The 13,536-nt window shown below is 40.1% G+C and overlaps 1 protein-coding gene across 1 annotated transcript in view; it reads right to left on the bottom strand.

Moving 5' to 3' along the window:
• Nucleotides 1-13,536, bottom strand: part of ZNF609 (zinc finger protein 609) — a 233,154-nt gene that overhangs the window by 60,278 nt on the left and 159,340 nt on the right. The window contains exon 4 of the mRNA XM_060151810.1: nt 3,435-3,660. Within this exon, the coding sequence (XP_060007793.1) occupies nt 3,435-3,660 (226 nt within the window). The remainder of the gene's footprint in view (nt 1-3,434; nt 3,661-13,536) is intronic.

Genomic DNA, 13,536 nt, shown 5'->3' with positions numbered 1-13,536 from the left:
AAAGCTGGATATGTCCTTATTGGTCATCTAGTTCAACTATACTTAAGAGATGAGGTAACTACAGTCCAAAAAAGTTAAGGAATTTGCCCAAGGTCACACAACAATAGTGGCAGAGATACAGAGGTCTCCTGATTTTCACTCTAGGGCTCTTTCCACTATACCACAAATTCTGTCTAGAAAGCACATTTGCTGAAGTAAAATATATCACTAGTGATGGCCTTCGACTTAGTGCTGTAGTCTAGAAAGGAGAACCTGTAGCATTTCCTGGAATTCTTATCTAATAAGTCAGCTTTGCCTTTCTTTAAAATGCCGTGGAAGCCAGTAAGCAATTTTGCCTCAACAAAAGTATGTGTTTCCAGGACCATGGGTTAAGGTAAGATCTGTGAACCAGAAATAGACTTGGAACCTGTTATTTTGATTTGAAGTGAGGTGGGACAAAGTGAAATCAGGGGAATCAGACCTCTGCATAATAAGAATACGTCTTAAAAAAGCCAAGGAAGACACTCCAGGTTATACTTGGGTCTTCTTAATAGTCCTAAGGTTGAGCCTAGTTAAGGAGGATCTTTGTAGTGCTGGCTGAATCACAAACAGCCTAAAAAGGAGATGGGATCTGCAGGACTTTCAAAATGCCTCCAAGGCAAGGTTTACAGTGAGAGATAGGAAAGAAAGCAACAACGCAGGACAGGTAAGCACAGAAATCAGGAAGAATTGAGGTCATGACCCCTACACCTGTTCTCAGCAAGGTGTCTCAGTTCTATAGGAACCGCAGGATCCTCCATTCCCCTGAGAGGCCAAGCATTCATAGCTTCTCTCTAAGCCGTAAGGGTTTTTCAGTTTGAAGACAGTAGTTTGCCAGGCAAAGAGACAAGAAAGTATAAAAAGTTGGGGTAGCAGACAAAAAAACCTAGAAAGCTGGAAGGATTTTTTAAAAAAGTATCTGTATATAGTTCTTATCATTAACTTGAAAATTGACTCAGTACACTAGATCTTATAGATCTGCAGAGGATGATCTTTGCAGGAAATCTCTGTTTAAAGATGAAAAGGAATGTGAACCAGTTCTGATCCTAATTCAGACCTTTGCCCACAGACAGTTCAGGTGAAGGCCCTCTGGGACGGCCAGAAAGCAGAGTATATATCACTGCAGAACAGTTCTCTTTCCCTTGGGATGAAAGAAAAAGAAAAGAGAGGTAATAAGCCCTGAACTACAACATGATAAGTGGGAGAAAATATGGTATTAAACGTAGAGGACTAACATCTTACAGGTTTAAATAAGTTAGAGTGATCTTAAACTTGGTGAAAGTAATATTTATTCTGAGTTTCAGAGAAGGTATAGAATTCTGGAAAGTATCTGATTTTATAGTATCTATTAGATATATATTAACATAGATCCAGAAATGACAATGAGATGGTGTAAGCATCCATTCATTCAAATAAATATTTGTGAGGGCCTACTATAGATGCCAACCATTAAGTACTGGGGATATAATGGTGAGCAAAACACAGTCTCTGAGCTCATAGAACTTTTGGAACAGTGGAAGAGATAGACATTAACAGAAAAATACAATTATATACACAATTGCAAATTGTGATAAGTGCTGTGAAATAAAGTACACGGTGCATTGAAAGTGTGTAACAGGGGAACTTGGTGATAGGCCGCCAGTGACAACCAGAGAGTCTTTCAGAGCAAACGATTAAAAAAAAAAAAAAAAAGAAAAATCTGTGCTAACATCCCCCTGGCAGGGAGGGAGAACAGGAATCCTCAGATAAAAAGGTAACCATTGTTCTCAGGAGAGTGAAAGGGTTATTAGCCTCACTCTCAGAGTTTTTATCAGGTTCACATACATAAAAAGCATACTGCCCTTGGAGAGAGTCACTACCATAAAGATGGGAAGAATACAGTAAATTGGCAGAAAATTGATGTTTTCTATCTTCAATATATTGAAGCAAGAGGCCCTGAAGTTTGCTTGGTGGCACAGAGCTGTGATCTGGATATGTTTGTCATTCCAACAGACTCTGGCTGTTTAGATATTTGGCCATAGGCAGATGACATTTTTAAAATCAGAGACAGCCACTTGTGATTTCCAGATTGTATATTGCATACACACATACAGAGTCAACCTCTAGGTCAACCTGTCTCTTCACTGCCTCTGCATCAGTTTCTAACACAATAGGATTATTTTCTTTTTCTTTTTGCATTATGGTCTCAGGCACACAATAAAACCTTATCAGCAACGTTATTCTGAAGGCTGAAACTTTACTATATTGCTAACAACGAGAGAGCCAAGAACACAGAGTTCTTAACCTGTATCACCCTGTATCACATCAGCACCTACTGCATGGAAAACCTTAAATAAATACTGGATCACAGCAAAATATTCAGAGAGGCAGACTGGTTTTTATTGAAATGACTAGAATGAAATGCCTGAATTTCCACAGGCAGGCTGATAAGATTGCTTATGATCATCAGAGATAATTAGCTGTGCTCCTCTGGGCCTCTAAACTCCTCAGAGTGGGGATGCTTTGAAAGCCTGGTTACTAATGCAGAGACATGATGCGACTCTGAGGGCCAGCCTCTCTAACCACACATTCTTTCACAAGGACTTGGATTCTTTATAAAAAGAAGGTATACTGAAATCAAATTGCCGCGGATGGTACCAAGGGATCTGAAATACCTGGTTAAGTCCCTTTGCACCCCTAATTTTTCAGGTTTACAAACTTTCAAAGCAGAAGAGATTCTGTTCTCAGGGGCAAGTAGAACATACAAGAAGTCTGGATGGTAGCCTTGGGCAGCAGCGCCCTACAGTGAGCCAACTGCTGAGTGGATGCCTGAAAACAAGACCATGTAAACAGTTCCCTGTTGCCTAGGCCTATAAAATCTGTACTAAGTGACAGATGCGTAAAGTGGCGTGGGTGGCTGGGCAACGAGGCAACCAGTGGGAAGGAGCTGGCTGCACTTCCAGGTGCTAAAAAAGGCAAGAGTTGCAAATCCAATGAGCCAACACTAAGTCAACTTAGGGGTGACTGTTTTCCATTTCCTTGACTCCCTCGGCTGCCCTTTTATTAATTTTTCTCTTCAAGCCTGACCCAAAAGTTCATTTATATTCATATTCTCCCATATAAAATGAAAGGGAAATGGAGAGTATAGACACAGTTTGAATTACCGCATGGCCAGCACCTATCAAATGACTGCTTAAGTACCAGGGCCGACACCGTTGAATAGCTATGAAGGGGAGATAATTAATTTAAAAAACTGGCAATCTCTAGAAGCTAGGCAATTTTACAGACAAGTTTGCTGTAATCCTCTGGGTAGGTATCACCAGCAAACTATGGTCATTTGAGACTCCTAATAAATACTAGGTATTATTTATAACAATAAGCCCCCTGTTGACAGAAGCAGGTTGAGAAGGGATGGAAAAGCCACACATAGCACTTACCATCTTCTGTTTCCTGCCACACGATGCCCTCAAGGTTGACGCTTGTCCCAGGTTCGCAGGGGCCCAGGCACTCGGGCTCTGTGGCCAGAGCCACATCACATGTGTTGACCCCAACTGATCGGGTACGAACCATGATCTGCTCACAGGGGGATGCGATGTCATTATTGACCACTGGCACCAAAAGGTGCAGTGGCAGCACTGCTGGTGTGGAGACAGGGGACTCCATCTGTGGGGGAAGAGAAAGTAGTAGCTGAGTTACAAGGAGGATATTTATAGGAAATAACTTCTCTGTATTTAATCTAGTCCTACATCCTTTCCTGCCAGAGTGCAGAGGGCTTTAAATGTAAGACTTTGGTCCTCACTTCCAAGTTCTAGCTCATGACACCATTACAAATCTAAGTGGTTTAGATGAGTGCACCCTGGACTAGGAGAAGCTCTATTTCTTATTAACAACCCTCCTCATAAACTGTGCTTGGCTAAAAGTGTATTAAAAAACTTGTCTCATTTAAAAATCTCTAGTGAAAGAGAATCAGGGCCAGACTTCAACAGCAAGGGAGCACACAGATTGATGAGAAAGAAAAGGCTCAGCTTCTGAGGCATGTTCTATTGCTACCACTTTGCTTCCCTCCCATCTATCATTCAACAAATAATACATTAATCAGGTATAAAATCCAAGAATACAGGTGGGATTAAAGAAAGGGAGAAATATCCAGATCCTAGGAATGCCACTTCAGGAAGACTAGAGCTTTAATCCATCTTTGGGTAGAAGGAAATCTACTTAAAAGTTACAGGAGGGCTGGGAGCAACCTGTCGGGGGTTTCTAACCCACAGAGATTATAACAGCGATTGGTTAATGAGAATGGCCTTTCGGAGTGTGAATCTGACATCAAGTGTACATGTAAGAAACAGGAGGTACTGTTACTATCCAGAAACCAATCTATAGCAGTCTATCGTCAAACACAAGAACCAGCAATCTACCTCAAAAAACTAGACCCTCCCACAAGAATGCAATTACTTAGACGCCAAGAAGAAAGCAACGCATCTAGAGTTAAAAGAAAAATTGTAATAAAAAGCAATAATCCCTTAATTCTTTAAACCCTAGCATTTATCAGGTTGACAAAGTACCAACTCTGAGTCAATACTGCCTACACCCTAACTAAACAGTGTCTGGAATATGCAAAGGCACTCAATACACAAACTGACTGATCTTCCCTAAAGATTAAGTATGATACCAATCAGAAGACCTAGAAAATAAGAGTCAAGGATTGGGACCCTCTTTCCCTTGTGAAAGACCAGGTTGAACGTACTCCTTCAACAGACCCACACTGAAAGCAAGGCACACACGCACCCATAATCCAAGCTGCTGGACAGCTCTGCAACAGAACTCTGGTTCTGAAATAGTTTACTGCATGACCACCACTCTATCTATAATCCATCTCCCTCCTTTTAAACACATATATGCACGTGCACACACGCGCGCGCACACACACACACACACACACACACACCCCTACACCTTCCTGGCCTTGAACACTACCCTGGAAGCTGAGATCTGGCTACTGCATCCATTCTCTTCAGGGAGCTCTCTGACTTCTTGGCTTACAAGTCAAGTGATGGTATTTGCAGACCGTCACTATCAGAGTTCACAGAATGCTAGAACACTGATTCTGATCAATTCTGGTCCCTGAAAAGCTGCCAAACAAAACCTTATCCTTATCTGTTTGTTGTTACACACATCCACCCTGTACTTCCCTAACTCCACCCTTTTCATAAAATGGAAGTGGAAGCCTGTCTAATGAATCTTCTGCATAATGGCAAATGCCAAAAGGCATTTTTGGTCTTTTGTACTCTTGAAAATCAGGCATTTATAATCCAATTTGGCAAACTTCTTGGGATGTGGTAGATGCCTGAAAAACCCTTTAAAATTTCTAAGCACAGATATGAAGGCGAAAACAACAGAAAAAATGAACTGGATTTCCTACTACTCCTGTGTAGTGCTGGACTCTGGCTCTATCATTAAGCCCTCTCAGGAATTATAAGAAGGTGGTTCATTAACTCTTTGGAAAGGAAGTTTCCTGGAGATTTTACCTGTGAGAGTTACTAGAAAGGGGAAATCAGAGACAGAGTATACAGACCATCTTTACTCTTAGCCTCACCTCTGTTTCTTGGTTCTTTCTCTTGGGGAAGAACTAAGACAGAAGCAACTTCACAGTTAGTATGTGCATTTCCTTTGCTTAAGAGTTTGTTCTCTTTTCTATACCTTTCTTCTACTAGCAAGAGAAATTCCTGCCAAGTCCTCTTTCTTGGACAAAGAAATTGGCCTGAACCTTTTAGGTCACTCCTGTGAACTTTCTGATTGCCTCGCTTGAGCAAGTCCTATTGCCAACCTGTCCCATGGTTGAGGCAGCAATCCTAATCAGAGAAGGCGGTAAGTCCCCAGGGAGTCACCTACACACTCTGCCATCAAAGACAGCTCTTTTCTGTAAGTGGTTTCATTTCCTGTTAGGTTATTCAGTGCTGCTGGGAGGCCAGGGAAAAGATAAGCTACTAACATCTAGACAAAGCTAAGCTCCCAATTCTATACTAGCAGACCCAGAAAACAACGTCTAAGATATAAGTACAAAACACCACTGTTGCATTCAAGCAGCTTGCCAAATTAAACCCCGCGGGAAAACATCTGAAGAGAAGAAACTTAGCTGAACTGATCACTAAGAATAACAGAACTAATACACACGAGGAGCTGATTAATGTGTGTATGCATCAAACCACACTTACTGATCAGAGTTAAGTTACTAAGTAGAGTTCAGGATCTCTGTTTGTGTGAGGATGACTTTATTTAACTATCTGATTAGTTAAACGAGATTTCTGAGGGTGAGGAGAAGTGAGGAAATCCACCTATGGATGTGGAACTACTGTTCAGTTTCCTTCTACTTTGCAAAAGAAATCTAAGGAGCAGCACAATAATGTTTAATTACAGATCTAGCTCTGCTAATTACTGTTTGGTCACATTTATAATCTACATTAAGCCATAGTGCATAATAAACAGCTCTGTGATATTCATCTAATAACCTAGGTGGCTTTGTGGGATTTCAAATTCTACTATTCATCGGAACAAACATAGCTTCATTTAACACTCTCCAGGAGAGGATAAAAATAAAAAAAGGACTCGTTTTGCCATGTTTCCTGTATGCCTAGGATATAAGAGCAGGGATTGTCAAGAGACTGATGCCAGCAGGGAAAATAAGGAATAGAAATATGAAAAGTTAAGGTCATTAAATACCTTAACAACTATGACAATGAAAAAAGCTGGGCCAATTCTCAGATTCTGAAATGCTAAGAAGTGCCACCATGGCTCCTGGGGCTTCACTGACATGGGAAGGTAAACAACAAAACAAAACAAAACCTGAAAAGAGACAGAGAATTTAAAGATGGAGATCTCTGAAGTTTCCCAATATTTCATGTCCTTTATTTTTTTAATGATACTTCTTTTCAATTCACCTTTAGATATTAGTCTAATAGCACTCCCACACTTGAGAGGCACTAATGGAGGGAAAAAATTTCAAGGTGGCAACATAATTTTAGGGGTAGAAAATGTAGCAAAGAAATATTTGGGACAGACTCTCCCCTTCACAAATATGAGTCTGATATCTTTACCTTCACAGTCAAAAGGCAGAAAAGGAGCTGGTTCGACTGATAACTGCAGTAGCTCTAAGAAACTCCCTTTTATTCAAGAGTGAAAGATTACTGGGGATCATGGTTAGATGAATGTTCACATTTATCAGGAAAGACTGTGAAGAAAGTAGAATGTCATTAAATATACTAAATACTATATTAATAAGAAGTTCTCTTTCTTCAATAATTCCAGAGATCCTTCAAGATTTTATAGTGACTCGGCATCAGCAACACTAACAGTAATATACGATCTTGACTGATGGACAACATATAAGTACTCACCCTGATGTATTATAGTAAACGATTTGCTCACAAAGTTTTTATTGTGGGTTATTAAAAAAAAAGGTAATTAAAAAAATCCCATTTATCAGTTTATTGTGTTATTTATATTTCTCTCAAATTAAGACACAGGGGCTAAAACCCTCAATTGTTTGAACTGCCTTCTGTCGATTGGCAATTTGAGACAAAATAAGTTCACTGTATTCTTGTTTAATAATTTAGGATTATTTTTGCTTATTCTGAAATATCTTTATTATGAGAGGCTGGAGGGTGGAAATCATGGAATAACTGAAGATGGAGGCAGGAATCTGAATTCTTCCTCTCCATGAAGCTCTTGTCAGAAAGCAACAGAATATTCCGAGTAAATCCCCAAAGAGCTTAACATTTAACTACTAGTGAAGGAGGAAATCAGTCCCTTTTCAAACACTAAGTACCTTTCCAAGTGCCTCTCCAAGAAAAAAGGAAGGAAGGGAGGGAGCGAGGGAGGAAGGAAAGAAGGAGAGGGGAGAGGAGGGGAGAGGGGGAAAACGAGGCTTGCCGGTTTCCTGAGCTTCCAGATTTCACTTGGGCTGCTTTGAAGAAGAATTTGGTTGTAACTCTGGTTAATTTCCCAGACATTTTGTAGTAGAAGACAAGGAGGTAAAAGAGAAAAAGAAAGATGTGGTAGCTGGCACCACAGCCAAACATCAAACAGTTCTTAAAAGCTACATATTCTATTATTCAAAGAAGACTTACTTTAGCATTCAATTTTAACCAATCATCACCTGGTCAAGGTCAGCAGTGAAGGCTGTTCCAGTGTGTACTAGAAAATGCAAGTGCAGTGAACACATAATTTAAAGGCTACAGATTAGCCATAGGGAGTTCTCCGAGATGATCCCTATAGAGTCTCAGGCTCAGACCCTAAAGACTCTTCTGGTAAAGAGAAGGAGATGGCAGATCAAACGATCCTAATATTCAAGCCTGTCTAAAACTCCCAATGTGTGGCACTGAGTAAATTATGCTGGAAATTGAACAAAGGAAAAAATCTCATAAGCAAAATCAATGCATAACACAAATCACATGGCAGTGTCCAATACTGTGCAAAGGTTTTTGCTGAATGAAGCATCTCTTTTGCTCTTCCAAATCTTCTCACTCTACAGTCTCCTGCCTGCTTGAAATGCACCACATTTTCCTTCAGCAAAACTATTAACTTTGTAGCTGATGAGTAACCATAGGGACCTAAGTACTACCTACCTCTGAAACTGACTACATTTTTTTTCACGCAAGGTTGATGATTCCCATTCCTACATGCTTCCAAAGGAAGCACTAGAATTAGCTCTCAAGAATAAAGAATTTGAGAAAAATTCTCTTTGGCTGCAACTACTTCCTCTCCTGAACACGCTTCTTACCTCCTTTTACATACTCATTTCCTAAAAACATCACGGCTGGAACGTGTCTTCTCTACTCCATCCTCTTTCCCCTTAAGGAAAGTAAACACAACCGAAAGCTAAAGCCTTTCTCTGAATCATTCAGAATCACAGATGTCAAAAGAAAAGTCTCAACGTATCCTCCAACATGGATGACTAACTGTACTTAAGAACCTAATCATCATTTATATTGATGGTCCTATGAGAAAACACAAGCATTGTAATTGTGACATCACAAACCACATCTTGCTCTGCAGCAGCTTGGGAAGGAGAAATGGGAATGATTCTCCCTGCTTTAAGCCAGCTGTTCTTCACCTTCCAGGTCTTGGGAAACCTTTACAGATTTAAAAATTGAGAACCTTACACAGCTTTTATTTATGTAGGCTATATTTGTTGATATTTACTGTGTCAGAATTAAAACTGAAAGATTTTAGTATGTACTAATTTTTAAAACAACTAACAGCTAACAATTTTGAAGACACGAGACACAGAGAACAGACTAGCAGTGGCCAGGGATAAGGGTTGGTGGGAGGAGGAAGGAAGGTGGGTGTAGTGAGGAAAGGGCAACACAGGGATCCCTGCAGTGATTGAACTGTATCTTGACTATGTGGTAGATACCCAGACTAGACATGTGATAACATTGATAACGAAGACCCAACGCAGCCAAAAAATAAATAAATTTATTTTAAAGAAAAGAAAAAAAAAAAAGAAAGCTGGTCTCACACAGATTTGTATGTCGTTTTCAGATAATTGTGGATATTCTCCTTTGATGTGACCCCAAAATGCAAAGAGTAATAGTTCTTTTTATTTTTTAATATTTATTTTATTTACTTGGCTGCATGGGGTCTTAGTTGTGGCACGTGGGATCTTCGTTGTAGCATGTGGGATCTTTTAGTTGTGGCACACAGGATCTTTTAGTTGCGGAATGTGGGATCTAGTTCCCTGACCAGGGATCGAACCCAGGGCCCCTGCACTGGGAAGCACGGAGTCTTAGCCACTAGACCACCAGGGAAGTCCCAATGAGTGATAGTTCTTAAAGGTTATTGACAATGTGGAATCTGAAACTTTTTGTACTCTGTTAGATTACAATCCATTGGTCTAGCTTGCACTTGGAATGTTTCTTTAAGTGCATGATTTTTTTTTTTTTTAACATCATGCATTAGTCATTTGGAAAATACTGGTTCACTGAGTTAGACAGCTCTTTCAAATGTTGACATAGTCCATTAATATTGAAAAGTGTTATTTGTTAATATTGTCTCTGAGCTTATCAGGAAAGTCTTTAAAATACTGGTAAGGTGTCAAACTCATAGGGGGGTAGATACAAATTTTCCAAAATTGTAATGTTAGTTTGAAAGCTCAAATTTTATCATTAACAACAAATAACTGTCAGTTGTTGTCCTTGGAATAATAGGCTTGTTACCAACCAGGGTTCTTGGCCTTCTCTAATCAGTAGAAATTGATAAGATGCAAGACAAGGAATTCAGGCAAGGCTTCACTGGGGCTCCTGCTGCAGCAGGAGAGAGCAAAAACAAGCAGCAAGTTCCCTGGCTTGCTCACTGAGGCAGGGCGAGCTGGTTCTTTATATGGGGCAATGGTAGGGATGGGTCCGGGGGTTGGGCCAGAGGGGTAGTTTAGGTGGTTTGTCCACCACTTTGGTGGTGGTGTGTGCAGGGGGCATGCACAATATCTTGCTTTTGCTCCTGGTACCCTGTTTTTTTGCTCTTGGCTCTTCAGAAGTGGCAGTTGAGTTTTTGGTCTTTTTGTATCTTGTTGTCCATAATTTGCCCCAACTGGGCATGCACGAAGCTATTTTTAGTCCCATATAGTTTCTTGGTATTTTGTTGCTGGAGGAGACAGGTGCAAGCACTGCAGCAAAGGGTCCCTGGTCCCAGCCTGTCTCAGGCTTATTTCATTCATTTTCAGGAAAATGTCTGCTAAATACCCAAGTCTGAATAACTATAATTTGTTAGTTGTTCTCTCAAGTAAAAATGGCATTTCATGAAAAAACTGGCTAGTTCAGCTTGGGACTCAGTTGCACAAGCGCTGTTCCTAGAGACAAACAGGATGCAGAAGAAGTGCTTTATATGTACTTCCCATTTTGCTACATAGAATATAAAATGACATGTACTCAAAGGTCAAGATTTAATAAGCTAATAATTGTTACTGCTTTATTAAAGATATTTTAAAGTGAAACTAGCTATATAAAAATGTTTACCTTTTACTGTGAGGGCACAGCAGTTAAGAATGTTATTACTAGTACAATTTGGAGCCACTGATTTGACTCCTGCCAAGATGTCAGCCATTTTACCTACCATTGCTCTTGCACCATCAGTGCAAATGTCAACAGAGTGAAAAAGGCAAGTAATGTCTTAGTATTATTATGAAAATAGTTTTGACGTGGCAGGACCTCTGAAAAGGTCTGAGAGATACTTAGGGGTCTGAGTGCTATATTTTGAGAATTAATCAAGTTTCATGTTCTGGGATTGGGTAAGTGCTCAGCTTCTCCAGAAGCATATGCCATCTGATTCCTATACAAAACTGGGATTCTGGTAGCAAGGAAGTTGAGGGAGGCTGCCTGTTCAGTAGGCAAACAACAGTGTCTGCCACACAGTTTGGAAAGACAGTGAAGGAAAAAGAGACACAAAGGCAGGGAAAATTATTAGCAAGAGTGGAGTAGGTAAGACAGCTCCTAAGATCCAGACTAAGGATTTTTTAAGTAAGGGATGTTCATAAGTTAGGTATTAATAAACTTCAGCAATTGAGTAATGAGTATTTTAAAAATATGGGAGAATAAAGCACTCAGTTAATTGTTTCTAAAACGGACAAAAGAATGATGGTCATTAACTACTAATAAAATTGATCCTTACCCTTGTAGGCAGAGGGGGAATCACTCCTCTAGTGCCTATTTGTTCTCAAATTGCTAAGTATAAGACTTCTCTGAAATTGTAATTTAGTAGTTCAGAAATTAAACATGGCTTATCTAAAAGAAATTTTAAAATGGGTCCCTTAATTAACCAGAAGCCATCATTTCCTACAGAAGTCTTCCTTGTCTTTGCTACTTAAGCTAAAGGTATAGAGATAAAACTTCAAAGTGGTACGAAGGGTGTTGTACAGTCTGAGTTAACTCCTGATTATGGACACCTTAGCACTACTGAACCAAGTGGGAAATGGCCATCTGCTTAGATATGCTTCAATGCCCAAGTGTCTCCTAGGTGACTTTGTGTTCTATAATATAAGGTCACAGAATATCAACTGATTCTTTATAACTTCCACATAAGACCTACAGATTTGACAGGAAACAATGGGTGATTCCAACGAGAGGTCATTCTGTCTAAACAAAGCACCTTAAGCAGCAAAGCTACTTGGGTTCCTAGAGAGCATGTGCAAGACAAAATTATAAAATCGCATCATAGTGTGGAAAAACCTTCAAGATCATCTAACTAACCTAACCACTCAAGGGTGAAATCTTTTCTATAATAGGTAGTCATAAAACCCCTATTTGGGGACTTTCCTGGTGGCACAGTGGTTAAGACTCCGCGCTCCCAATGCAGGGGGCCAGGGTTCGATCCCTGGTCAGGGAAATAGATCCCACATGCATGCTGCAACTAAGAGTTCACATGTCACAACTAAGGAGCCCGCCTGCCACAACTAAGACCCAGCACAACCAAATAAACAAATAAATAAATATTTAAAAAATAAATAAAAAATAAAAATAGGGCTTCCCTGGTGGCACGGTGGTTAAGAATCTGCCTGCTAGTGCAGGAGACACGGGTTCGAGCCCTGGTCCAGGAGGATCGCACATGCCGCGGAGCAACTAAGCCTGTGCGCCACAACTACTGAGCCTGCGCTTACAGCCTGTGAGCCACAACAGCTGAGCCTGCGTGCCACAACTACTGAAGCCCGTGCACCTGGAGGCCATGCTCTGCAATGAGAAGTCATGCTCTGCAACAAGAGAAGCCACCGCAATGAGAAGCCTGTGCACCACAATGAAGCGTAGTCCCCGCTCGCCACAAGTAGAGAAAAGCTTGCGCAAGCAACAAAGACCCAATGCAACCAAAAATAAATAAATAAATACGTAAGTTTTAAAAAAATAATAAAATAAAAATAAAACCCCTATCTGAACTTTATCCACCCCGCCCCAACCCTGTGGTGAGAAAATAACCCTTACTTTACTGGATGGCTTAAAAGATTAAATTCTTTAACGTATGTCAAGGGCCTAGCAATATGTCTACAGTATTCTGGCAATCTCAAATGGTAGCCATTATTAGTTATTCTAAGAGTCAAGTCACTCTTGAAAGCTCATACTGAATTTCATAGCCACTAAAACTCCCTAGATCTTTTCTACCCAAACTTTGAAAACATTCTCTTCCACCTCTGACCCCCACCCATCACCACCAGTTTCCTTTCCCAGAAGCAATCAACCCAATGCATATGTATTTGCTTGTTTATATGTACCTTCCCTTCATTCTTTTTACACAAATGACAGTGTACTACATACGCTGTTCTGTACCTTATTTCTTCATGTAATAAAAATGGAGGTAACTGTTTTAAACTTTAAATGCTCATCATCCTAAAAGACAGACTGGATGAAATCTCAGCTCTGTAAAAACATCAGGGGTACCTATATTTCATATGGTCATTGTAGCAATTAACTGAACATGAAGTGCTTAGTGCATAGTGCCCAAGACACAGTAAAAGTTCAATAAATATTAGCCAATAACAATAATGATGATAATAATAGTAAT

The sequence above is a fragment of the Lagenorhynchus albirostris genome, chromosome 1 (genome assembly GCF_949774975.1).
Source record: "Lagenorhynchus albirostris chromosome 1, mLagAlb1.1, whole genome shotgun sequence".
Classification (NCBI taxonomy): Eukaryota; Metazoa; Chordata; class Mammalia; order Artiodactyla; family Delphinidae; genus Lagenorhynchus; species Lagenorhynchus albirostris.
This window is presented reverse-complemented; position numbering and strand designations above follow the sequence as displayed.